The following is a 25,702-nucleotide window of genomic DNA, read 5'->3' as shown; positions in this document are numbered from 1 at the left end:
CATATCATAAACGGGAAACAAATTGATTCATATTGTTGTTTTAATTTACATTTTACTCAAACCACCTACACAGAGATATCGCAACGAATTGTTCAAATACATTGCCTAAAATATGTACAGTAAATGCCTCTAATGCTAAAGAGTTAATGAGCTGATAAAGAGCCGAAGTGCCTCCGATTCACATTTACAAATTACACAATAACTTAAAATGGCTTATATTTTAGAACGAGGTTTCCATGTCGTGTTATTTGGTTGTCAGTGTTATTTGCGTTTAATTGTTATTGCTCATAGTACGTCACTTGCTTTCTCAAAAACATTCTTCACATAAAATATCACACAAATTAACCAGTCAAATGTATTTAAAAATTAAATTCCTGAACAAGGAAACCGCTGGTGGAATTTACATAAGTCCTTATCCAGTCATACACATGTCATTGTATCTATATTCTATATTTGAAAAAGTACCGTTTCTTCCTTTATATTAGCAGGAACACTCAAATTGCCACCATTTCCAGCTAAGTTGAGTCTTCTCATCTATTTCCAAAATCACTATTAGCCTGAAATATTACATTTGTTTAGTTGTTTGGATAACAAACAAATCAGCTAGAATTTTGAGTGGTTTTGATAACAAACATTGCCAAGAAACCTGCATAACCTGCATACCTGCTTTACTTCTCAATGAGTAAATTATGCTGAATGTCTGAGAGAAATATTAAAGATTACAATGGTTATCTCATCATAGGGAATGCAACTGTTATGGGATGAAATATAAAACAGTAAGGATTTTAATGAACAGGGGTTTACCCAGCTCACACATGTTGCTTTATTTTTATTGGAGCGTGTTTACTACGTATAACACAGGCTCACTTTTCAGACTCAAGCCAGTTTTATTACACCTTTAAATTTCAGCGCTGGCAGATCTGCTTAGTACAACAACCTAATGTTTTTATATATAGGCAATGCTGTGCTTGCAGTATTTGCTGTAGTACAGAAGTGTGTTGATGTTACAGTCGGTCATGGAGTTGAGGGGGAAGGGGTTGATGATTGCATGGGGCCGTGAATAGAGTCCAGGAAAACCAGCTACATGGGAAGCTGTGAGACCTAGAATCCTTACTCTTTCAAGCAAAGCTCTGAAGAATAGCTTTCAATAGAAACTTTCCTATATTCCACTGCAACTCTGAAAATAACACTACATTTTGTGTGGAAAAATCTTTTGCATCCTGGGTGTTAAGTGAGCTAGATTTGCATGAATTACAGGAAATAGCCTACGATCTTAGATTTAAAAAAAATATAATGATTTATTACTTAATTTTTCACCCTGCTGAGAAACCCCTAATCACATAATTAGTTCATAATGACAGAGTATTTAATAATGCATGACTAATTCACCTGTGTGCAGTAAAAGTGTCACATGATCTCAGTATAAATACACCTGTTCATGGAATACTTACAGTATAAATACGCATCTTCAAGGAATACAGTATACTGTAAACACGCCTGTTTATGAAATATATATACAGTATAAATACACCACTGCCTGTGTTTTAGAAGTGAACTGACAACCTATAACATAAGAAGTAAGGGACAAAGTTCTGGGAAAGTTGCTTTAATTCTCAACATTCCATCATTATCAACATCACTGTGGGAATGGTATTCTGGAGTTTTGTACCAGGAGCTGAAATTTGCATTTTTCCAACCAACACTGGCCTTATTTCTGCCTTCTAACAGGGATGTTCTTTATAACTAGTTTTACCAGAAATCTGTCCCTGACTTGTGATAGCATCTTAATCTTGATGGTGCTTTTTGTTCAGGTATGTTCTTTAACAAAATTTGCAGCCTTTTAGGAACAGTTTGGGCTTTTATTGAGATCACATGACACTTTAATAGTACACAGGAGAACGTTATTCAACTACTCATGAGACTTCTTGGCAACCGGTTGAAACAGAACCGGTAGAGGGGGGGATACTTATGCAAACACATCTTTTTATATATAAAAACACGTTTCAATATTGTGGACTCCTGAGATATCCTCTCAGCTAAGTCCATTTCAGTTGCAGTTTGCAACACTATATACATATATAGTAGTAGTAGTAGTAGTAGTAGTAGTATATACTACTACCAAAATACTGTTGGTGATGATGAAAAAATATTATGCAAAATATTAGTTTGCATTCACAGGTGTCTCCTGTATTCATCTGTGACTTAATGGTCCAAGCAGCAGGGTAACACTGAGCTGTGTGTTTAGGGCTGGAAGTTTCACCTCATGGACAGCAGTGCCGGTTGTAAGCAGAACGCACGCAGGACAGTGGCACTACAGCGAGCAAAGACACACACACAAGGTGAGCCATTCATCCCACTCTTGGCCTGCAGTAAGCACTCCAACTTCCCGACACTATCCCACCACATACCCCTCAAATAGACCAGGCTGAAAAGAACTCTGCTATAATTCTTCAAAACAACTTTGCAATTTCATTTGTGTAACAAACTCATACTAATATCTACAAAACAATATGAATCTGGGTAATACTGAGCAAAGCAACAGGTCAGAAATGAACTAAGATACGGATTCTCCTCCCCCAACCCGCTCCACCCACCCCAGAGTCCTGACTGAACAAGGTCTAGTTATATAGTCATGAAAGGCAGGAATTGTGGATTTAAATTATATACAACATAGTACCTTAACTAGATGGCACTGATGAATGCTTGTAAAATATTAATTTGCTGTGGATGAATTTCAGTGTGAAATGACGTTTTTTAACATTCAGCAAATTTAACCAGAAATTTACTCCCACAAATGCCCCAACATAGCCTATTACCCCCACACCAACAAATATACCCCTAGGTCTCATAAGTAAACCTCCACAACCTCAAACACCTGCAACCAACTGTACCCACTCCCACAAATACCACCCCTGTACACACAGATAATAGCCCCGTGCATACTGAAATACAGGGAATATGTGGATAGTCAGATTTAAGATAATATTTTAAGTAAAGTTCAGATCATAACATGATATTTCATCATATTTCATGGCTTATACTAACTTTGATGTAAACTACGTTCTTACTACGATGTAGAGTGAGTGAGATCAATTCACATAATATAAACACGATCCAATTATGGTACAAAGTCTCGTGAGGATGTTGCCCCTGACTGGAAGCAATTACTATAACATTAAATTAGCATGTGCATCATGACAGCAATGTGAGTAATGCTGCCACCTCACAAAAACCAGAGACTCAGTTTCGATCCTGAGCTCAGGTTAGAGTCAGGGTTTCATTTTAATGCGCTCACAAATACCACTTCACAGCTAAATGCCCCCAATACTACCAACAGCCAATATGAGGTAACAACCGAAAGTTTTAGCTTTTTTAGGGCAGGGGGAGGGGGTGTATGTCTGTGTCAAGTAAAGGTTGCTTTTTTTTTTATCTATTAAATTTAACTTTTCTAATTGTGCCACAATCAGGGAAGACATTCGGTGCAGCAGCATTAAAGGTCACCGCAGTGGATTCTGTTGGGAAAGGCAAAGGAGGTGGAAAGAGCAGCACTCGCATCCCTGCACCAGCACCACGCCCCAGTAGGACCAGTAAAGTAAAGCTCTAAACCAGAGTAACTTCCAATGAACTTTTAATCTTTACTAAACACAATTGGACGCGAGTACAGGAGCACAGCACATAGTTTTCTCCTAATCGTATCCATAAGCACTACAGTGGAATGCAACATAGGAATAGTTTTGTCTAAAAAGAGAAAAAATAAGTTTTTATCAGCTAGATTTCGTTATCCGATTTAATGTTTTTTTGTTTTGTGGTTGGTTTGTTTGCTTGTTTTCTCAATTTTAGTGTAATTGTGTATGGATATGTGTAAGGATGTGTACACAATGATTTTTAAATGAAGCACTTGTATAATTTTGAGTGGTTTTTACACTGTGTCTAGGTTGAAAGGGGGGGGGGGTTAGCGCAACAAAAACACCTTGATGCTGGCAAAACACTGCTGTAATGTCATCAGCGCATGCTGCATCACAGCCTCAGTGTTTGCATGACACGGTGTAAATGTGTCGGGTTTGAATTCAATTCATATCCCTTAACAGGAACAAATCATTTATCTGGGACTTAATGTTGAATTAGAACAATATAAAAGCCTGAGACTGAGACGATTTTTTTTATTATTATTTATTTATTTATTTATTTATTCCAGGACTTAAAAAATGTCTTCAGATTTAAGACTTTTCACATCATGTATATTACAGGTTTAACAGGTAGTGTGCATGATGTGGAAATAGACAATTATTTTTGTCTTTATCTTCTTTATCATAGATTTTAAAGCAATTGAGATTAAATCCCATCTCTGTAACTTAAAATCAACAGTACTGATAGTTTCCCCCCCCCCCAAATATATAAAATATAATAGAACCCCTACATGAACAGATATTAACCAAAGCAGTGTCCGCAAAAACAAGGCCTTTTTCTTATTAAAATGAGCCATACATATCAGCATTTTCTATTATGACTTGACTTTTCAGTGCTGTTTTTCTGAAGCAAGATCCACACATGATGTGATGGAAATGGTCATGAATGTTATACCAACATTAAACAGTATTTCAAGTGTCCAACTTCTGTATTAATGACAGTTTTGCCAGTTTTACCATCATTTTATTCACAAACTTGTCCCTTATTTTCAAACAATAAACAATGAAATCATTGATATTTAATAAATTACTGATACATATTTGCTATTTTGTGGATTTGTTTGTGTATTTCTATATAAATGCAGTATTTGTATTTGTAACATTTCCGGGAAAAAAGAGGTCGAAAATGTATTTATTAAATTAAGTATCATAAAACTCTATAAATATCACGTATTACAAATAAATCTGTACATGTGAGCGCAAGTATGGTGGCCAGATCTAAAAATGTAAAAAATAAACTTTACATGAAATCATTTTGCTGAGCTGAAGTGTTCTTGATGGAATAAAAAATACTTTTTAGTAAACTCCATTTGTTGATAGTTTGCAATCAAGGCAATAGTGTTGCCTATAATCAAGGAAAAAATATAGTAGTACAGTAGAATATGTTGTAAACACATTACACATCTTTCCATAAATTCACTGTAGCAGACCGTTTATAGCAGGAAAAACTACGTGAAACAGCCTTCACATGCTTTAATGAGTTTCTTAACTTGACTATATAGAGTATAAATAACTAATTGGTCCCTTTAAATGTCTTGAACCCAATGGAGACCATGAATCTATGTATGCTAATGGAAATATTTTCCACTGTTGTGTTTCTGAAGAGCTGTGTGTTTGGATAAATAAAAGCATGCTATTCCACTGAAGTCATTGTCTTTAAACACAATGAAAGCCATGTCATCCTTTTTTTACACCATACTCAGAACCACCCTGTTTAAATGTGGGATAGTTAAATAAAGGCTATTCATATGAAAATCAATTGACCCTTACAATTGCAAAATGTCCCATCATAGAGTCAAATCAGGCTGGTGAAAGACTTACAGAGATCATTTATGAATGCATAACAACCATATTTCTACATTTGGCTTGCAAGGAGTATGCCATGCGATTATGTTGCTATTTTACTGTTTAAATGCAAAGCTTTGGTTTTTTTTTTTGTGTGTGTGTACTAGTCAGTCTCTATAATTTGAGCAATTGTCCTGAAAATAAAATACATAAACATATCTGCGTAACAATTCAAAGAATGCTATATTCTTCTCGTCTTCAGTTGTCCTTGAACCTCGTAAAATGAAAAAATGGCTCAGCTCAGAGAAACAAAGTGGCTTTTAGGTTTTCTCTCTCTCTCTTTTTTTTTTTTTCTCTAGAAAAGTAGCTAGCTGGCTTTTTATTCACCTTCGCATAATTCTTGTTAGACATCCACACAAAAATTCCAAATGAAAGGTTTAGAGCATTTCTTTGGATTTTCTGTTGTAATATAAACTTTATGCATGACAGGAATTATATTCATCCACAGTTTAACGTATGAATGTGCAAATGATATGCATTTTTTAAAAATTTGTTTGTTTGTTTGTTTTTTCAACCATTCATTCCCCTACTTCCCAACAATTACCCTTTTTGATCCCAATGAGAAAGCATGAGTAACGATGACTGAACAATGAACAAAGAACACAAAGATTAGTGTCCAAAGCATTCACAGATCACTCAACCTCTAGAGTTAAGTCCACGCTCTTTCTGGTGCAGGTGAGCTTCTCATCATGCACCGTGTCCCACATCCTCATTAGTTCCTCTGGGCTCATTTTGTGCACCACAATGAGGTGGCGGTAGAAACATGGCTCGCTGTTCATCAGGCTCGCCTTGTGCTTCACGATCCCGAATGTTTTAAAGCCTGGGTGCTTTTCTGGCGCCACTTTTAACTCCTGAAGGCACATGCCCAAGAAGACATCATCAATGGGGAAAAGCGCCATTTTCTCGGACACAGTAAAAAGTCTGCGTGCCAGATGAGAGGACATGACAAACCCTCCACCACCTGCATAGGGTGGATATGGCTTATCATACAACTCTTTAGGTATAAAGTACTTACTTTTTTGATTTCTAATAGGCACTGCTTTCGAAATGGTGTCACCAGCAAAAAGGTTTTGCACCATGTCCTCCTTTATACGAAAGTCTATTAGATCCACCAGGTTAGTTGGGTTGACAAACACATCATCGTCCCCTTTAAAAATGAAGCGCACGTTTTTGCAGTAGATATTGAACCATCTCAGAAAATTGATCTCCTTCAGTGTGAGGTTAAAAAAGGTATCCATGAAATTCCATTGCAGTATATCTCCATATATTCTGTCCTCGTATTCGATTAGTTTCTGTAAGTTTCTGGCGTCCTTTTCAGGTGCAGGGGTGCCCAGCAGGAACAGGGTTTTAATTCTTTTGCCATTGATGGTGTGCTCTTTGCCCCAGGTGAGACGCACAGCCTGGCGGCGGTCGTGCTGCTCTATAACCGACTTCACCACGATTAGCAGATCCACGTCCCCAGCACACTTCTCAGGGTGATTCATGATCATGGGGAAATACCTACAGTGTCTGTGCAGGACGAACCGGTGGAACCTGGGGTCCAAATTCTGAAACCAGCTCTGACTGAGCACGACTGAGTCCGCGGTGCAGTTAATAGCGCTGATGTTCCACGTAGCCGGTGCGCTTTCCCTGACCGGTGCCGCGATATTTCTGGCGACATTGTCTTTAGTCTTCCACTGCAGAGTACCCCGCAAGCTGTTTTTCATGTCCATACGCACCTCCTTCATTCGGAAATCCACCACTTTGAACTTTTGGATCATCAGAAAAGTGGCCAACACTAAGCTCAAACTCAACAAGGTCTTTAGGACTCTGCTGCGCCGGAATAAATGCTCCATTTCGGAGGCGCACTTGATTGCGAGACGCATGCAGATTAAAGGCGAAAAATCCTCAAGAAGAATTTAGTAAAGCATACCACTGATATTGAAGTTTAGGGTTGTTTTCTTGGTAGAAACAAACCGATGTCCCGTTTGGCGGCATGTTGGTAAAGATGATTAGTTTAGCAGCTGGATTGAGGGGTTATCCATTTGCGCTTCTTATTTGTCTTCTAATTCCTCAGCTCCACGCTGTGGGCTGGTAAACCTGCAACACATAAGGGTTGTCTTGTACAGTCACTCATCCCTACAACCCCACCCACCGACCCCCACACACACACGCGCGCGCGCACGCTGTGCTATCCTAACACCTACCTGTGACACCCTTTCCTGAGATCACACACAACTGTGTAAAGTTTAAAGCCTGGGTGTTTCTGAGACTTCAAAAGAAAAAACACCGAGAAAATATAGTTTTTTAAGTAGATAAAAATCTGTTCAAACAGCTAAAGAAATGTAACTGGAAGGTGAGTGTTGTAAGGTAGCTCCTGCCACACACTGGCACATTCGGGTTCGTGCACAATTTTATGTGGCCAAAAGAGAGGATTTATCCATTTAAACAGTTCTGCAGAATTTTCTAAGGCAGGACAAGGCAGGATTTACTACTTTGTTGGAATGTGGTGTAGCTTGAGTGATTGACACTTTGTTAACAAAGCAGGATCTATACGTCAAGACTAGATGGCCAACAAGCACATCTGCATTCCGGTACAGGGTTTTTGTTTTTTTTGAGGGGGGGTTTTGAGCGACATTTTTAAGCTTGGTCTCTATCCCCGCTTTAAGAATTTCTCTTCACATTGAGGGCCGTTTCATTTAGGTAACAGGCCGTATTTATTACGTGTTTTGGGGGCTTGTTCTGGGAAGTAAAATGGTTTAGACAAAATCATTATTTCTAACTCTGACATGTCAGCATGTCCTGTTCTTCTGCTATATTTTCTATTCAGACTAATTTCGTGTGTGTTTCCTTAGAAAACTTTTTGAGTGATCCCAAACTTTTGAGCGGTAGTGTACACTGCTTTTAAAAAACTGCCAAATCTGGCAGTAATCTACTGTTTTCCCTTAAAACAGCAATCTACTACAGGAAACAATGCATTCTGGGCAATATTTTGCATTTACTGGTGATTTTAAACAGTAATCTACTGTTTTTATGTAATACAGTTTCGTACTGGAGTGTGAGTACAATGCTGTGCATTTACAGTGAATGATTTGATCCCCTGCTGATTTTGTACGTTTGCCCACTGACAAAGAAATGATCAGTCTGTAATTTTAATGGTAGGTTTATCTGAACAGTGAGAGACAGAATAACAACAAAAAAAAAAAATCCAGAAAAACACATTTCAGAAAACTTCTACATTGATTTGCATTTTATTGAGTGAAATAAGTGTTTGACCCCTTTGCAAAACATGACTTAGTACTTGGTGGCAAACCCTTGTTGGTAATCACAGACGTCAGACATTTCTTGTAGTTGGCCACCAGGTTTGCACACATCTCACATCTCAAGGAATTTGGGCCCACTCCTCTTTGCATCCACGACCCATTTTCAACGCCCTGGCTGAGGGAAGGAGGTTCTCACTCAAGATTTGATGGTACATGGCTCCATCCATCGTCCCTTTGATGCGGTGCGGTTGTCCTGTCCCCTTAGCAGAAAAACACCCCCAAAGCATAATGTTTCCACCTCCATGTTTGACGGTGAGGATGGTCTTCTTGGAGTCATAGGCAGCATTCCTCCTTCTCCAAACACGGCGAGTTGAGTTGATGCCAAAGAGCTGGATTTTGGTCTCATTTGACCACAACACTTTCACCCAGTTCTCCTCTGAATCATTCAGATATTCACTGGCAAACTTCAGATGAGCCTGTACATGTGCTTTCTTTAGCAGGGGGACCTTGCGGGCGCTACTGGATTTCAGTCTTTCACGGCGTAGTGTTACTAATTGTTTTCTTGGTGACTATGGTCCCAGCTGCCTTGAGATCATTGACAAAATCCTCCAGTGTAATTCTGGGCTGATTCTTTGCCGTTCTCATGATCATTGAAATTCCATGAGGTGAGATCTTGCATGGAGCCCCAGACCGAGGAAGATTGACAGTCCTTTTGTGTTTCTTCCATTTGGGAATAATTGGCAGCAAAAATGTTCCCCTGTCAGATATTGGCTCATGTAAGGCACATGACAATTCATAAAACCACACCTAATTTAACTTTTAAGTGTGTTTTGCCAGACTGCAGACACATTACCATACACGCACACTATCATACACACACACACTATCATACACACACACACTATCATACATACACACACTATCATACACACACACACTATCATATACGCACACTATCAAACACGCACATTGTGTCTTCTGTCTTGTCTGCACTAGGTTGCTTATAAAATTATAAGTAGTTATATATATATATAATTATAAATAGTATTTTTAAAAAATGTATCATTTGTTTTAGAAGTTATGATAGAAAAGAGGATCCATCTCTCAAAGTTTTTTTTTTTTTTCCCCAAAATGTTGTATATTTTTGATGTAATTTCTTAATATAATAATGTTAAATATTAAAATCTGTAATGTTTCATGTAATTCTCAGTAAGGGAGAGTAAGGTTAGTCATGCTGTTGAGGGGTGGCTTCAGTTATGTCATTTAATTTTTTATTGCCTTTTTTTGGAGTTATTTTGTACCTGAAATTTGTTTTTCTGGCTTGTTACTTGACATAATTTGCTTGTCTATTTGTTGACTGTACCCTTTTAAATAAAGTTTTATTTTGATTTACATCCTTTCTGAAGTGTTTATTGCTTAGTATAATGTTATTATGCAGCAAAACAGCTAGAACGATCATTTTGTATTATACCACTATTAGCACTGTTGAAGTTCAGAAACTGATAAACAAATGTGTTTTCTATTAATTTTCCATAGCAGCAGCACTGACAGAAGTTCTGGCTGCAAAGATATTTTGTCTAAAGATCTCAAAATAACTAGCTCTTTAAGCTTTTATGCAACAAAGCATGCTGTTTGACATCCATAAGATAGAGACAAGTTGGACAGAATCAAACAGGATTCCTGATCCAACCTGTTTAATCAGTTGATCTTGCCATTCAGTAAAAACAGTTATGTCTTCTGTCTGGATGCAGTGAAAACTCACCGGCACTGACATATGCTGAGTCACGCACTGACTCTTTTCAGAAAAGTAGATAGATTCTTTATATTCTGTAGAATTGTGTGTGTGTGTAAAGTATCTCCCGGTTGCTGAAAAGAAACTACAGTTTTATGTTTAGATATAATTTACTGATTGGGAGAAAATGCATGATTAGTATTATCATTATTATTAGTAGTAGTAGTGTTGTTGTTGTTGTTGTTGATGATGTCTATTTAAGCATACTTGAACAATGAACAAAAAACACAAAGATGTTTACGTGTCCAGGGTTTCACAGATCACACAACCTTTGCAGTTAGTCCACACAAAAAAAGAAAGAAAGTTTGTCTAAAGTTGTCATAGTAACCAGCTCATTTTTATGCAACAAAGCACAAAGTAATCCTTGCATGAGCAGAATTATATTCATCCATTTACATTTTACAGATGACCTTATTCAGAGCAACATACATTTTTTTAAATTTCATTTTTATACAACTGAGCAAGTGGGGGTTAAGGGCCTTACTCAAGGGCCCAACAGTGGCAGCTTGGTGGGCCTGGGATTTGAGCTCATAACCTTCTGATTAGTAGTCCAACACCTAAGCCACTAGGCCACTAAGCTATTTCATTTAATGGATGCATGTGCAACTGATTAGACTAGTTAAACAGGGGTGTCCAGTCTGTGTGATTGCAGGTTTTCATTCCAATCAAGCAGGAATTACTCCTGGTTCCACCTGTTTAATGGGTAAACATTCTATAGAATCAGATGCGGGTTCTGCTTGGTTGTAATTTTGTAAATTGTAATTATTCATATTCTGGAGAGAGAGAGAGAGTGTGTGTGTGTGTTTAAAATATATCAGTTACTGACAAGAAACCATGGTTTCATCAGAGCATATTGTATGTTTAGATACATTTCTCTGATTGTGATATTATTATTATTATTATTATTATTATTATTATTATTATTATTATTATTATTATTATTATTATTATAAGTAGTAGTAGTGGTAGTATTGTATTTTATTTAAGTATGCGTTTCCCTTTTAATCCAAATGAGATCAATAGCATGAATCGTGATGATTGAGCAATGAACAAAGTACAAAAAGATGTTGTCTAGAACTTGATGCAAATCAAATTTCGATTGAATTTTAATATTCAGTTAAATAGGAAATGTAAATGCTTGAATCTGAATAATTGGAAATTGTGTCACAGACAATCTATATCATCAAATATAACTATAAATGAAATGACCCAGAATATTTTAATTAATTTAAAAAAACTTAAATCTCTGGCAAATGTCTTTTGTATAAGAGGAATAAAAAAACATGCTGTTTTTTTTTTTTAAACATTCACACTACCCTGGCATAAATTATTTCTCTATAAGAGTATTCATTATCATGTTCTGTTTCCAGCTCCATGTCCCCAGCTTAGATCTCAAGGTAGTTAATGAGCATGGGAAAATATATGCAATAATCACAGTTTAGAACATTGCATGAATAAACTTTGTGATATTATAATCTAAGCAAACCTTTCAAATATATTGCCCAAACGTTCTGATAAAGTCATCTGTGAGCTGGAGTCCTCTCTCGTGCTGAAAGTGGCCACTTGTCTATCATTGGAGATAAAATGGTAGTGTAATTTGACAAGGATTTGTTAAAACTCTTCTGGAATGTAAGAGCCCGTAGACCACATAGTGTATATGAAATCAATGTGAGAATACGTCTCACACGTCAAATGTTTTCTGTAATACCTTAGGCAGCCGGTAGGGGTCGTTAATCAGCTCCAAATCAATTTTCTGGTCGGTAGCTTAGTAAAAATACTTGTATTGCCTGTCTCACCGGTATACTAGATTAAAATGTTTTTATATATATATATATATATATATATATATATATATATATATATATATATATATAATTTACATATATAATATTATATAATATATATTAAATATATATATATAATGTTTCCTAAAGCAGTCTAATTTGTGCTTTGTGCTGTTTGGGTAAAAGGCCTGAAGCAATGAGCAGCGCTAAAAAATATACCCGCTGTAGAAAAAAAGACAAAATTATCCAAACTCAGCATTTTTAAACGCATTCAAATGTACTTTTTGAGTTTTTACTTATTATTTTTGACTCACCCAAAACATTCTCTTCCGAACCATATACTACAATTATCTTGTCTTACTTGTATTTTGGCGCCCTCTATTGGAAACTAAAATCAACAACAAAAATAATTCTGGTATTTTATATCTATCTATCTTTTAGGACACCCCTCCAAATTGAATTCAGGTGTTGTTTTTCAGGGTTTGGGCTCGTTCCAGTGAAAGGAACTCAGAATGCTTCAGCATACCAACATATTTTGGACAATTTTATGCTCCCAACTTTGTGGGAACAGTTTGGGGATGACCCCTTCCTGTTCCAACATGACTGTGCACCAGTCCATAAAGACAGAACATCTTTGGGATGAATTAGAGGGGAGACTGCAAGCCAGACCTTCTCATCCAGCATAAGTGCCTCACCTCACAGATGCACTTCTAGAGGAATGCTCAAAGATTCCCATAAACACACTCCTAAACCTTGTGGAAAGCCTTCCCAGAAGATTTGAAGTTGTTATACCTGCAAAGGGATGAACAATTCCATATTACATTCATGTGCATGTAAAGGCAGACGTCCCAGTTTTGGCCTAGCTCGCAGTCTCCGCCCTAATTCACCTCAAAGGTATTCTATCGGGTTGAGGTCAGGACTCTGTGCAGGCCAGTCAAGTTCCTCCACACCAAACTCACTCATCCATGTCTTTATGGACCATGCTTTGTGCACTGGTGTGCAGTCATGTTGGAACAGGAAGGGGAACTGTTCCCACAAAGTTGGGGGCATGAAAGTGTCCAAAATGTCTTGGTATGCTGAAGCATTAAGAGTTCCTTTCACTGGAACTAAGCCCAACCCCTGAAAAACAACCGCTGAATTCAATGATTTGGTCTGATCTATCGATCTATGATCTATCTATCCTTGTTTCTGAAGCTACCATGGACTGACATGATGAGCAAAATATTGTGGATAGATAGATAGATAGATAGATAGATAGATAGATAGATAGATAGATAGATAGATAGATAGATAGATAGATAGATAGATAGATAGATAACTTTATTATCATTGCATAGTACAGGTACATAGCAATGAAATATCGTTTAGCGTCTACCAGAAGTGTGAATAGTAGAAATTGTGCAAATGAGGCAATATTTGTCCTAAATAAATATAATAAATATAATAAATATAATAAATATAATTATATTATATCATTATATTATACAATATAGCTCCCCTGTGGTTATGTTTTATAATGTGTACATTCTCTCTGCTGCAACTTTGTACATGTCATGAAACATCACTGAAATGTCAAACCCTGGAAAGAACATGTCATAGCCAAAACTCAACCTATGGATACCATCCACCGACGGTCAGCGTATATGTAAGAAGGTGCTGGTCAGATAAACAAAGAGCAGAAAATATCCACAGCTCAGATGGGAGATGCTGTATAAGGAACCCGTAGAGCAGACATTTCACAAATGTTGGGTTTTATGAAGGATAGAGGTGAGAAGAAGGTCTTGGCACAAGTGCAGCATGTTATGGAAAGCCAGCACTGTGAAGCATGAGGTGCCGGCATTATGCTTTTCACCATGATGGCCTGGGAAACTCAAGAGTTTAGTGCTAGATGCAGCCAAATACAGACACCTGTTCCAGCACGACTGATAAAAGAACCTAGACCTCAAAAGGTCGGTAGAATTAGTTAGATGAGGGCACAGAGTAATTTGCATATAAATTATTCATGATTATCACTGGCATATCAAATTACAAATTAAAGTTCACGAAGAGGAAGATTTTCACTTGTAGTGAAAACAGAGTGAATACAGAATTTTATAATAAGGGAAAATAATATTAGGATTGGAATTGGAAAACGTTTACTCGCTTTTATTACTTGTAAATACAGCATCTCCAAAACAGAGAGTTTAAGAAGAACGAATAAGTGCCAGGGCGGGACAAACGGTGGTATCACTGATTGGCTGTTGGGTGACATTGGCGATCAGTGATTGGGTGTTTAAGAACCGTGTGGTATTCAGCGATTGGTCGCAAGCGTAACTCAGTCAGTCATGACACACTGACGGTGAATTGAGTGAACCTGCTATATGATAGTTTTGGGAGGTCCGGCTCTTTTCAAAGATTCGGCTCTTTTGACTCGGCTCCTTTAGAAGAACCGACTCTTACGGCTCCCAAATGGCTCTTCATCTAGTATCATTCGGAGCCTTTTATTTTATACTAATTTATCAATTATGAATGGTTTGTGTGTTGGCAAGCAAATTTTTATTCATTGTTTTCATAAAAGCCTTATATTTATGCTTTATTTTTTCGTTTAAAAATACAGGTTTGCAGTCTCCGATATCATTAAAATGCAAACAAATGCTGCTTCATTTTCGGTTTTCGCTCAGTTCTTCACTTTCTTTTCGACGCGCTTGCATTTAAATCCGGCTCCCTTATGGAATAAAATCACTGTCAAAAATAATCGTACGTGATTCAAAACATTTGTGTGTAATTTTAATTTACTCGTGCGTAATTTAAACCTATTCCATACTCCCCCGCCTCTCCCTGTCGCTCTATAGCACTACACTCGCTGTCTTCGGAGCGTCTGCCCCGCCTTCCTTCTTTCGCATGTGATTGGTCGCAGGGTATGTCCATCAAAATAAAGTTCCGCCCCTGCCTGCATGGATTTGCAACGGTTGAAGATTCGGCTCTTCTCGTTTGCTAAAAAAAAAGAAAAAAGGAATCGACTCTTAGTGCCGGCTCGTTGGCGAACGACACATGACTACTATATGAGAGGCTGTGATGCGAGTTAAAGAGCTGTATCGAGTTCAGTTACATTCTCTAAAACGGGTTAAATAGAGTCGCCAAATCAAGCGACGAAGTCTCTTAGTTGGCAACACTGAGAAAATAGTGTACTGTCTCTTTAAACTGTCTCGATGTGAAAAGTTCATGCTAGGTTAGAGTCAAAGCCGAGCAGCCCTCCTCCTCCTCTTTCCCCCCTCCGCAGTCTTTCCGCTCGAGCAGCGCGGACACTGATACGAGTTACCACCATGTAAACACTCCTCAAACCTTTCTGATAATTCTTTATCGAGCAGCGGCAGTGGCTGAAGAAGAAGAAGAAGAAGACATCGTCGCGCCAGTTAAACTTATCGGAGGGAGACTGAATATTACAGCCGTGTTGAACACACTGCAGCAGCAGATGGCCGGCGACAGCGGCGAGAGGAAACGGCTGCCGAAGAGACCTTCATCCGGCCACAGAGCGGAGAAAGCGAGCGGCAGTGTCACCGAGATGGACAGGACCCAGGCCAGGCTCGTGAGCTGCACGGACCGCGGTGGCCGCAAAGAGCGGAGAGGGAAAGAAAACAGCGCGGGGAAAGCGAGCGCGTCGGCGCGCGCAAACCCGGAGAAGATGGAGGACGCGGAGTGTTGCGGATCCGCCGACAGGGCAGACCCCGGCCTTATTTTCGACGAGGACAGCAACCACATTTTCCCAGTAGAGCAGTTCTTCGGAAACCTGGATGCAGTTCAGGTAAACGCTACCGCTTTCCAACGTGTCCGATTTTTCATTCGGCACGTGACGTACCGGTTTTATTCATTTGACCTTGGCTTATAATTATTAGTTGCCTTGACGTTTTGTTTTTACGAAAAGCAGACCCCTACTTTTACTCTTCCCATTTATAATGGTGTCGTGTATTAAGTCTTCGATCTGCTCTGGATTAAAAACATCATAAAATGACGCTCTGCGCATCTCCTTGTTGTGTATATGCACACTGATCCAAAACTACAAGATTTTCTCACTTCATAATCGACCAGTCTTAAACAGCTAGGTACCATGCGCCTTGGCTGTGGTCAAGGCTGGGGACATCAACCCATCTGATGTCAGAGTCACACAAACTACTGACAATTTAGAGATGCCAGGCATCCAAAAACACATAACTTTGGACTATGGAACCAGTGTACTCTGAGTCCCTCAAAGCATTGTGAGAACATCCAAACTCCAAGCTTACAGGGCAGAGGAGGGAATTGAACCCCTAAATTTGCTGACCATTAACCCACCATGACCATTACTTTATTCCAATACTGTCAGACCATAGCAGCAGCACGCAGCTCTATTTTATCTATCTATCTATCTATCTATCTATCTATCTATCTATCTATCTATCTATCTATGGTACACTTAGGAACATTGGTGTATGCAAGAATTACAGAAAAGACAGGAAGCTGACCTTTTTTTTTTTTTTTTTACCAAAGATTTTTGTTCTCATCCTCAGATCCAATAATCCTAAATCCTTCAGATTAACACACCACATTTATTTAGGAAATTGCACTGATTACATGTTTTTTTTTTGTGACGTTTACTTCAGTAGCATATGGGGCTCCCCTCTCGGATGTTATAATAATATAATATAATAATAATAATAATAATAATAATAATAATAGTGCCCAAATCCTGGGCTATGGTTTCTTTTTTATTTATTTTTAATTTTTTTAACACAAAAAAAGCAACCATAGCCCAAGAACAATTATTAAAAAAAAAAGCTTGATAAATATGATAAGAAGAGTGATAAACGTCCTATTTTTCCTCATATCATTTTTATCACAGGATATTTCCCGCAGATCTGCTGGCACAGAGGGAATGACCAGACGAGAGTACAGGAGGCGCCATTACTACGCCAAAGAGGACAGTGACGAGGAGCAGACATAGCATTCGCACGGGCTGAGTTCAAAACTTGGACACCTCCGTTGTACGTTTATTGAAAATTTACAATGTCCATTCATCTCGATGGCAGAAATAACTTTCCAGAACACTTGTGTAGGTTTATGTAGTTTTGGAGTTGTAAAGTATAGTTTGTTTTTTTTTGTAAGCACCTCTGTGTTATGGGCAGAGTTTTAACTAATTTAATGTAACTTAAGAGAAGAAAAAACTTTAAGAAGGTTTTTACTATTTCTATACGACATCTGCCTGTTTTTTGTTTTTTTGTTTTTTTTTCCATCCAAGCTCAGTTTTCAACGAGCACAACAGATTGCTATCAGTCAGTGTCATTTCAGGGATTACAGTCATAACAGTTGTAATCACAGTGAAGAATGTTTTTGAGTATTAAACCAGCTTTTCTTCTTAATTTTTTCAGTGTTGCAGCTACAAAAGAAAAAGAAAAAAACAATGACCTGAGGCCTTGATAAAGAGTAGATTAAAAAATACATTAGCAAAGCATGAAACAATGCCTTGGGCTTCTTTTTATATAAAGAACAAAATGTAATTTTGATTTAATGCAGTGTGTTGGTAAAATGAGTCGGAGTAGCACTGTTACTTTGTAAATTAACATACTTTATACTTGTGGAAAAAGTACAGGAGTAGTTTGGATTGAAGGTGAAGTTTTCTGAAAGTTGAACTTGTGTGGCACAGAAGCACAAAAGTGCTGCAGAGAGAGAGAGAGAGTTTCAGAAGGTAGCTAATCTGTATATAGTTGAATTTAAAAAAAAAAAAAAAAACGTGAAATATTGAAGATGAAACATGGCTACACACACACACACGTACGCTACATGTACACTTCCTGTGCTCAGGTTACACTCTGTGGCATGGATTGATTATTCTAAATTACCCCTGAGTGGAAATGTGTGTGTGCGCACGCATGTTGCACAGTAATGGACTGGTGTCCTGTCTAAGATGTACTTCTGCTTCGTCCCAGTGTTCCTGGGATAAGCTCCAGATCCTTTCCAGAAAAAGGCACTTACTGAATATTTGAATGAATAAATATCATACACAAGGCTAGTTTCATCGTGTGTGGGTGTAAACGTGGCCATAACTCAAATAACCCTTATCAAGAAAGATGCATTTAAGCTACAACCATAAAGTTTTGGTATATGTAATTCATTAGCATAGCTGTACATAAAATAGCTTTGCATACCATTATGAAGCACGTAAGTGAGGAACGTTATTGGTCGCCGCAGTCTTTGTGTAGACAGACTGAGAGGTGATGAGACAAACTTAACAAGGACAGGAGGATGGTTTTACATGATCGTCATGTAATGTCAGTTAAGTGCCTCAGTCATTGTGTTAACTTTTTAGTAAAGACAAATATTGCATATTGCCGTTTGTTAAATACTAGTTTTCTCCTGTGTAATATCCTTTTTTTTTGCTCATTTACATGCTTAATTATATATTTGTGTATATATTTATATGTAATCAAGTAAATGTTTGAATTAAATTGTAAATCTGAAATTGCCAAGAGATTATATATATATATATATATATTATATATATATATTATAATATATATAATATGTATGTATATATATATATATATGTAGTTCGGTTGTATGAAATATTTGCACTAACTTTATATACAAACATGTGACTTGTAAAATTTTATACTCACTGTATAAATTATTAGGTAAATTCTTATCCGTCTTGGTTTACAATGACTACTCTATTTTTGTATTAAAAAGACAAAACCTTACCTTATAATTTTGTTATCAAATGCTGTTTACACAAATGTTAATATTTAATGTTAAGAACAGTCTGTATTACACCATTTCACACAAAATACAATACTCCGTCCAGACACGGTAAATGTTTATTGATTTGAGAACAGCATGAAATTAAATGGAATTGTTGTGGCTTATGAAATGGGTGTGTGTGTCATAAATGAATGAAGCTGTTATTCTGTCTCAAACTTATACTGCTTCTGGAAATAGACACTATTCACAACATTTAAGCAAAACTTGAATATTTTTAACAAAATTCGGCAGTGTTGAATATTTTCTACTTTGAAGTGACATTTAAAACCGAACCAAATGATTTGGTTTAATAAAAATATATATAATGTCAATAAAAAAAAAATACAACTAATTTAGCAAATATGAATTTCATATAATAAAATAAGTAAACAAAATTTTTCCAAACCATTTTTTAAAGAAACTTTCACACATAAGGCAGAAACATTGTTAAATAGGCAAACATTGCTCTCAGTCATGATGTTATAAAAAGAATTCCATTCCCCCTTTTTTAAATTAATTAATTTTATTTTATTTATTTATTATCTGATTTTTTTTTTTTAAACAAAATCTGTAATTCTTATCGGATTTAATGGACAGCATGAGCGCTGCTCTAGGGTTTTGTTGGTAAGGGCTGGGGGTTTGTTAAATGTTTTGTATATGCATATTGAAAATTCAATAAAAAATATTACAACCAGAAAAAGAATTCCATAATTTGGCATTTTAAAACTGAACCTAAAAAGTGTTCATACTTGTGTGATAAATCAAGTATATTTTTTAAAAAGATAAACTGGACAAATATAAATCACACTTCAAAAACTACAGGAAAAGCATTAAAAAAAGATTATTTTGTTCCACTAAAAAAAAAAAAAAAAAAAAAAAAAATCGCAGACGACTTTAGTCGTGATGTAATTAGTAACCACTTCACTTCCCTTTTACCGTCTGTATACTTGGCGGGAATCACATGTTAAGTCATGAGCACTTTTCTTGTGACAGACGATGTGAACCAACTTGAGATTTTCTGTTGTGAATAGCAGCTTGTAAAAATAGTCCAGGTTTATATCACTGCTCTTTTTACCTTGAAGTGCACTGACAAGAGTGGGTATGATGGTTCTCTTCTTCTCGATCCTGAAAAAGAGGCGTGTTAGAAATTTCTTTTGCAGTGTGGGTAAAAGAAAGTTTCAATGTAAGTGATATTTTTGGTATTCAGTGACTTAGTATAATATAAAAGACAGACAGACAGACAGATAAAATAGAGAGACAGAGAGAGTGAGACAGACAGACAGACAGATAGACAGATAGATTGATAGAGAAATTTCTTTTGCAGTGTGTGTAAAAGAAATAGTTTCAATGTACGTAATATTTTCTGGTGTTCAGTGGCTTAAAAGTATAATAAAAAAAGACAGACAGATAGACAAAATAAAGAGACAAACAGGCAGACAAAAGAGATAGAGAGACAGAGAGAGAGAAAGAGAGAGACAGACAGACAGACAGACAGACAGACAGACAGACAGACAGATAGATAGATAGATAGATCGATCGATACAGTGAGGGAAAAAATGATTTGATCCCCTGCTGATTTTGTACGTTTGCCCACTGACAAAGAAATCATCAATCTGTAATTTTAATGGTAGGTGTAGTTGAACAGTGAGAGGCAGAATAACAACAACAAAATCCAGAAAAACGCATTTCAGAAAAGTTCTACATTGATTTGCATTTTAATGAGTGAAATAAGTATTTGATCCCCTATCAGTCAGAAAGATTTCTGGCTCCCAGGTGTCTTTTATACAGGTAAAGAGCTGAGATTACAGTAGGAGCACTCTCGGGGAGTGCTCTTAATCTCAGCTCCTTAACTGTATGAAAGACACCTGTCCACAGAAGGAAGCAATCAATCAGATTCCAAACTCTCCATCATGGCCAAGACCAAAGAGCTGTCCATGGATGTCAGGGACAAGATTGTAGACCTACACAAGGCTGGAATGAGCTACAAGACCATCGCCAAGCAGCTTGGTGAGAAGGTGACAACAGTTGGTGCGATTATTCCCAAATGGAAGAAACACAAAAGGACTGTCAATCTTCCTCGGTCTGGGGCTCCATGCAAGATCTCACCTCATGGAGTTTCAATGATCATGAGAACGGCAAGGAATCAGCCCAGAATTACACTGGAGGATTTTGTCAATGATCTCAAGGCAGCTGGGACCATAGTCACCAAGAAAACAATTGGTAACACACTACGCCGTGAAAGACTGAAATCCAGTAGCGCCCGCAAGGTCCCCCTGCTAAAGAAAGCACATGTACAGGCTCATCTGAAGTTTGCCAGTGAACATCTGAATGATTCAGAGGAGAACTGGGTGAAAGTGTTGTGGTTAAATGAGACCAAAATCCAGCTCTTTGGCATCAACTCAACTCGCCGTGTTTGGAGAAGGAGGAATGCTGCCTATGACTCCAAGAAGACCATCCTCACCGTCAAACATGGAGGTGGAAACATTATGCTTTGGGGGTGTTTTTCTGCCAAGGGGACAGGACAACTGCACCGCATCAAAGGGACGATGGACGGAGCCATGTACCATCAAATCTTGAGTGAGAACCTCCTTCCCTCAGCCAGGGCATTGAAAATGGGTCGTGGATGGATATTCCAGCCTGAAAATGACCCAAAACACACAGCCAAGGCAACAAAGGAGTGGTTCAAAAAGAAGCACATTAGGGTCCTGTAGTGGCCTAGCCAGTCTCCAGACCTTAATCCCATAGAAAATCTGTGGAGGGAGCTGAAGGGTCAGCCACAAAACCTTAATGACTTGGAGAGGATCTGCAAAGAGGAGTGGGCCCAAATTCCTTGAGATGTGAGATGTGTGCAAACCTGGTGGCCAACTACAAGAAATGTCTGACGTCTGTGATTGCCAACAAGGGTTTGCCACCAAAAACTAAGTCATGTTTTGCAAAGGGGTCAAATACTTATTTCACTCAATAAAATGCAAATCAATGTATAACTTTTTGAAATGTGTTTTTCTGGATTTTTTTGTTGTTATTCTGTCTCTCACTGTTCAGATAAACCTACCATTAAAATTACAGACTGATCATTTCTTTGTCAGTGGGCAAACATACAAAATCAGCAGGGGATCAAATAATTTTTTCCCGATAGATAGCTAGATAGCTAGTTAGACAGACAGACAGACAGACAGACAGAGGGTCCCTCAACCTAATAACCTGGAGAATAAATAATGATTTAGAAAAGAGTAATGAAGAGAAGAGCCCTGAACTGTGGCAGTACCATAGCTTATGAAATTTCTTTTGCTCTATAACATACAGCAGTTATAAAGTTATATTCCTTCTCACCTGTGGTCCAGATTCCAGGTGCTGAAAAGGATTCTACTCTCACGGTTCCCATACGGGTTTATCGAGTGGAGAGATTCACATTTGTCCAGATCAAAGGCACCCTGATAACACACCACAAGAATAAAATAAAAAGTGTACAGTGACACATGCAGATCTTTTAGAAAGTAACAATTCTGTATGATGGAATATTGTATCTGAATTCTGTTTAACTAAAAGCCAGCATATAGTTGCATGTTCAGGTTTTTAGTTTTAGTTTATTCATTGTGTACTGTAGAGGTGCTGGTACCTGGCAGGAGAACCAGCCCTCTTTAGTGCATAGTCGATGGAGATCCTTCTCTGTCCTGTCAAAGTAACTGCCATGATAGTGCATGGATTTCAGCTTTTCTGCCATGCTAGCTGCCACCTTCTGATATTCACCTTTCTGCTTAGCGTTCTTAATAGTGTGAGCATAGCTGTCCACCTGGAGAGAAATACACTCAAATCAGGCAACCCTAGGGTTAGGTAACCCTAACCCTAACCCTACCAGAGTTAATTATTTTCCTATATTATTCCTTTTATACCACCACAGGTTTGGTATTATATTATTTAAAGGTCTAGTGTACTTTATTATTTATAGGTTTAGTTCCATAAACAGCTTCTCTTTATCATTTTTTTTTTATCTCTAAATGCTTCCTTAACCAAAAAATACCTTCATCGTAAGACTAGAAAACAGACCATATGAACCATTTTTGTGGTGTGTCCATTATACAAGTCCCTGTGAATTAGCTGCTCAGAAACAGTAAAATATTAAAGGAACAAATCCTGTGATTCAGTGCTGCTACAGAAAATTAATCAACACCTTCTGACCGATCAGCAGTAGGAATTAAACAGCAGTTTGGTATGACATTATGCAATGGATAGAAAAGAATATGCCAGAAATTATATAAAACAAGAAGGCAAGTTAAACCAGTGCAGCACTTCTACCTCTTTCAAGTAGGACCGTATTCTTTGCTCACAGCTGTGCTTCATGTACGATGACTTGGTCTTAAATCTTGTGTCAATCCCTAGACAAAGTTAGAAACAAGTCAATATTTTACTTTCCAGCAACTGTTCAATTGAAGATGTGTGTAACATTTACTTGTGCTGAAACTCGTTTTAATTAAAAAAAATCCTTGTTTTGCTGCCTTGTTTATCTATTTATGCTGATGTGACATTGCCCAAGGAAAAAAACAAGTAGCAATTCATGCATTTTATTGTTTTATCTTCCTTCCATCCATTTTCTATACCTGCTTTATTCCTAATTAGGGTCACAGGGATCTGCTGGAGCCTATCCCAGCACACATTGGGCAAAAGGCAGGGGTACACCCTGGACAGGTCGCCAGTCCATCACAGGGCAACACATATAGACAGACAACCAAACACACTCACACTCACTCCTATGGGCAATTTAGAATTACCAATCAACCTAATGTACATGTTTTTGGAATCTGGGAGGAAACCAGAATACCCAGAGTAAACCCACACAAGCACATGCAAACTCCACACAGAAAGGCCCCTGCCTGTTCGAACCCAGGACCTTCTTGCTGTGAGGCAACAGTGCTAACCACTGTCACCATGCTGCCCTGTTTTTATCTTATTGTTCTGTTTTTCAAAAAATATAAAAGGAATTTTAGTGCTATGAAATAGGTTGAAGGTGTCCACCTCCTTCAAAGTAGATGAACCATGTGCAAGCAAAAAATATATGTTTTTTGATTCACAAATTCAATTATGGATCAAGAAAGAAGATGAAATAAAAGTATAAAAAGAAAAACAGATTAGACAGTGGCAATGCAATAGTTGAAGCCTCTGTTTTGTTACCTTCAAACCAGGACTCATCTTCTTCCCTGTTCTCCAGCTCTGCATTATCTTTCAGATTGCACAGGAGTTCACTGAGGATTTTTCTCCTTCTAGCTGAATGCTCATCGGACAATAGCTGTCGAGCCGCATTGATCAGCTCATCTGAGTGTCTGTCCAGCCCAAGGATTTGGCTGAGGTCATATACCACTGAAGTGCAAGCAATAAGAACAAACATTAATATTTATATATGATTGTACGTTTTCATTTGATCTGACATCAGCCTAGGGCTAGATCATTAAAATTCCCCGTGTCTTGTAACAGTACATCTTATTCTCTACAACTTTCATGTGTATTACAGGTCCAAGTTCTCAGCAATGATCCCTAAATTCTGCACCATATAATGTCCCAACCATGGCCTGGGAAAATCCCTGCTGCTCATTAGTTGACTCAGGAGCTGGGAAAGTACTACATAGTACGGGGCTCTCCACGACCAGGCTTGGGAAAGTGTGTTATAATGGATAGACAGGGAATACTTCGGTCCAGGTTCAATATTTGTAATGAGTGATTCGGCGCGTGCGCAATTAACTCACTTCCGTTCCAGCTCTGTCCATCCGGAAGTAGAACTAACTCAGTGTTATCGGGAAGATGTAGAAAATAATCCTCCGTCACGACCGTCCCGTCTTCATACAGACAACACTGTACTCTGGACGCAGGCATCTAGAAAACAAACGTAGAATTGAAACTCAGCTGCTCACAGGCACATGGAAGACATTGAAAAGTGTTGGGGTTTTTTTTAACCTGAAGTAAACTGCATGCTTTCTTGATCAGCTCTTTCAGGGTAAACGCCGCCACACCGACTTTTTTCGCCTCTCCAGCACGCCTCACTTTTACCGGTTTGAGCTTTGTTAGTTTTTGCGGCATGTTTTTTTTTTTGACACGGAAGCCGCTGAAGAATCAAACGTGCGATGGGCGTGGCTTCCTGAGATGAGTCGTTAAGCCGGTTTCTGACTGGGGGCGTGTCAGAGCAGGAGGGCGGGCTTTCTCTATTTGAAAATTTCCGCCGCTCTGCAACTTCCGGCGCTTTTCCCCGTTATTTCTCAAGTTATACACTATATTGCCAAAAGTTTTGGGACACCGCTCCAAATCATTGAATTCAGGTGTTGTTTATCAGGGGTTGGACTTCCAGTGAAAGGAACTCTTAATGCTTCAGCATACCAAGACATTTTGGACAATTTTAATGCTCCCAACTTTGTGGCAACAGTTCCCCTTCCTGTTCCAACATGACGGCACACCAGTGCACAAAGCAAGGTCCATAAAGACATGGATGAGTGAGTTTGGTGTGGAGGAACTTGACTGGCCTGCACAGAGTCCTGACCTCAACCTGATAGAACACCTTTTGGATGAATTAGAGCGGAGATTGCGAGTCAGGGCAAAACTGGGACTTTTGCCTTTACAGAT

General features: G+C 38.0%; 4 protein-coding genes across 5 annotated transcripts in view; 2 read left to right on the top strand and 2 right to left on the bottom strand.

Moving 5' to 3' along the window:
- cep104 (centrosomal protein 104) overlaps positions 1-4,393 on the top strand; it is a 31,890-nt gene extending 27,497 nt beyond the window's left edge. For both annotated transcript variants that reach the window (XM_058390609.1, XM_058390610.1), the window contains exons 21-22: positions 2,246-2,339; positions 3,468-4,393. In XM_058390609.1, the coding sequence (XP_058246592.1) occupies positions 2,246-2,339; positions 3,468-3,604 (231 nt within the window). In that variant the 3' untranslated portion in view covers positions 3,605-4,393. The remainder of the gene's footprint in view (positions 1-2,245; positions 2,340-3,467) is intronic.
- On the bottom strand, positions 4,155-7,627 carry b3gnt7l (UDP-GlcNAc:betaGal beta-1,3-N-acetylglucosaminyltransferase 7, like). Its single transcript, XM_058390613.1, has one exon. It carries the CDS (start codon positions 7,394-7,396, stop codon positions 6,164-6,166), a length of 1,233 nt encoding a protein of 410 aa, XP_058246596.1. The 5' UTR covers positions 7,397-7,627; the 3' UTR covers positions 4,155-6,163.
- Positions 7,628-15,374: 7,747 nt separating this feature from the next.
- lg05h1orf174 (linkage group 05 C1orf174 homolog) lies at positions 15,375-19,229 on the top strand. Its single transcript, XM_058389177.1, has 2 exons — positions 15,375-16,130; positions 17,205-19,229. The coding sequence occupies exons 1-2, from the start codon at positions 15,801-15,803 to the stop codon at positions 17,304-17,306; spliced, it is 432 nt and encodes a 143-aa protein (XP_058245160.1). The 5' UTR covers positions 15,375-15,800; the 3' UTR covers positions 17,307-19,229.
- Positions 19,230-19,369: 140 nt separating this feature from the next.
- dffb (DNA fragmentation factor, beta polypeptide (caspase-activated DNase)) lies at positions 19,370-25,223 on the bottom strand. Its single transcript, XM_058389176.1, has 7 exons — positions 25,043-25,223; positions 24,835-24,961; positions 24,266-24,451; positions 23,393-23,472; positions 22,716-22,889; positions 22,430-22,530; positions 19,370-20,224 (listed from the first exon to the last, which is right to left on the bottom strand). Exons 1-7 carry the CDS (start codon positions 25,163-25,165, stop codon positions 20,032-20,034), a joined length of 984 nt encoding a protein of 327 aa, XP_058245159.1. The 5' UTR covers positions 25,166-25,223; the 3' UTR covers positions 19,370-20,031.
- Between the last annotated feature and the right edge of the window lie 479 nt (positions 25,224-25,702).

Source organism: Hemibagrus wyckioides, linkage group LG05 (genome assembly GCF_019097595.1).
Source record: "Hemibagrus wyckioides isolate EC202008001 linkage group LG05, SWU_Hwy_1.0, whole genome shotgun sequence".
In the NCBI taxonomy this organism is placed as follows: domain Eukaryota; kingdom Metazoa; phylum Chordata; class Actinopteri; order Siluriformes; family Bagridae; genus Hemibagrus; species Hemibagrus wyckioides.
The sequence above is the reverse complement of the archived record's forward strand: the minus strand, read 5'-3'. Positions and strand labels throughout refer to the sequence as shown.

Excerpts from the sequence above, each read along its gene's own strand:
- b3gnt7l (XM_058390613.1), bottom strand. The coding sequence starts at position 7,396 with ATGCGTCTCGCAATCAAGTGCGCCTCCGAAATGGAGCATTTATTCCGG.
- lg05h1orf174 (XM_058389177.1), top strand. The coding sequence starts at position 15,801 with ATGGCCGGCGACAGCGGCGAGAGGAAACGGCTGCCGAAGAGACCTTCA. Across the intron at positions 16,131-17,204 it reads GAAACCTGGATGCAGTTCAG|GATATTTCCCGCAGATCTGC; the intron begins GTAAACGCTACC and ends TTTTTATCACAG.
- dffb (XM_058389176.1), bottom strand. The coding sequence starts at position 25,165 with ATGCCGCAAAAACTAACAAAGCTCAAACCGGTAAAAGTGAGGCGTGCT. Across the intron at positions 24,962-25,042 it reads AAGCATGCAGTTTACTTCAG|ATGCCTGCGTCCAGAGTACA; the intron begins GTTAAAAAAAAC and ends TTTGTTTTCTAG. Across the intron at positions 23,473-24,265 it reads AGATGAGTCCTGGTTTGAAG|GGATTGACACAAGATTTAAG; the intron begins GTAACAAAACAG and ends AACTTTGTCTAG.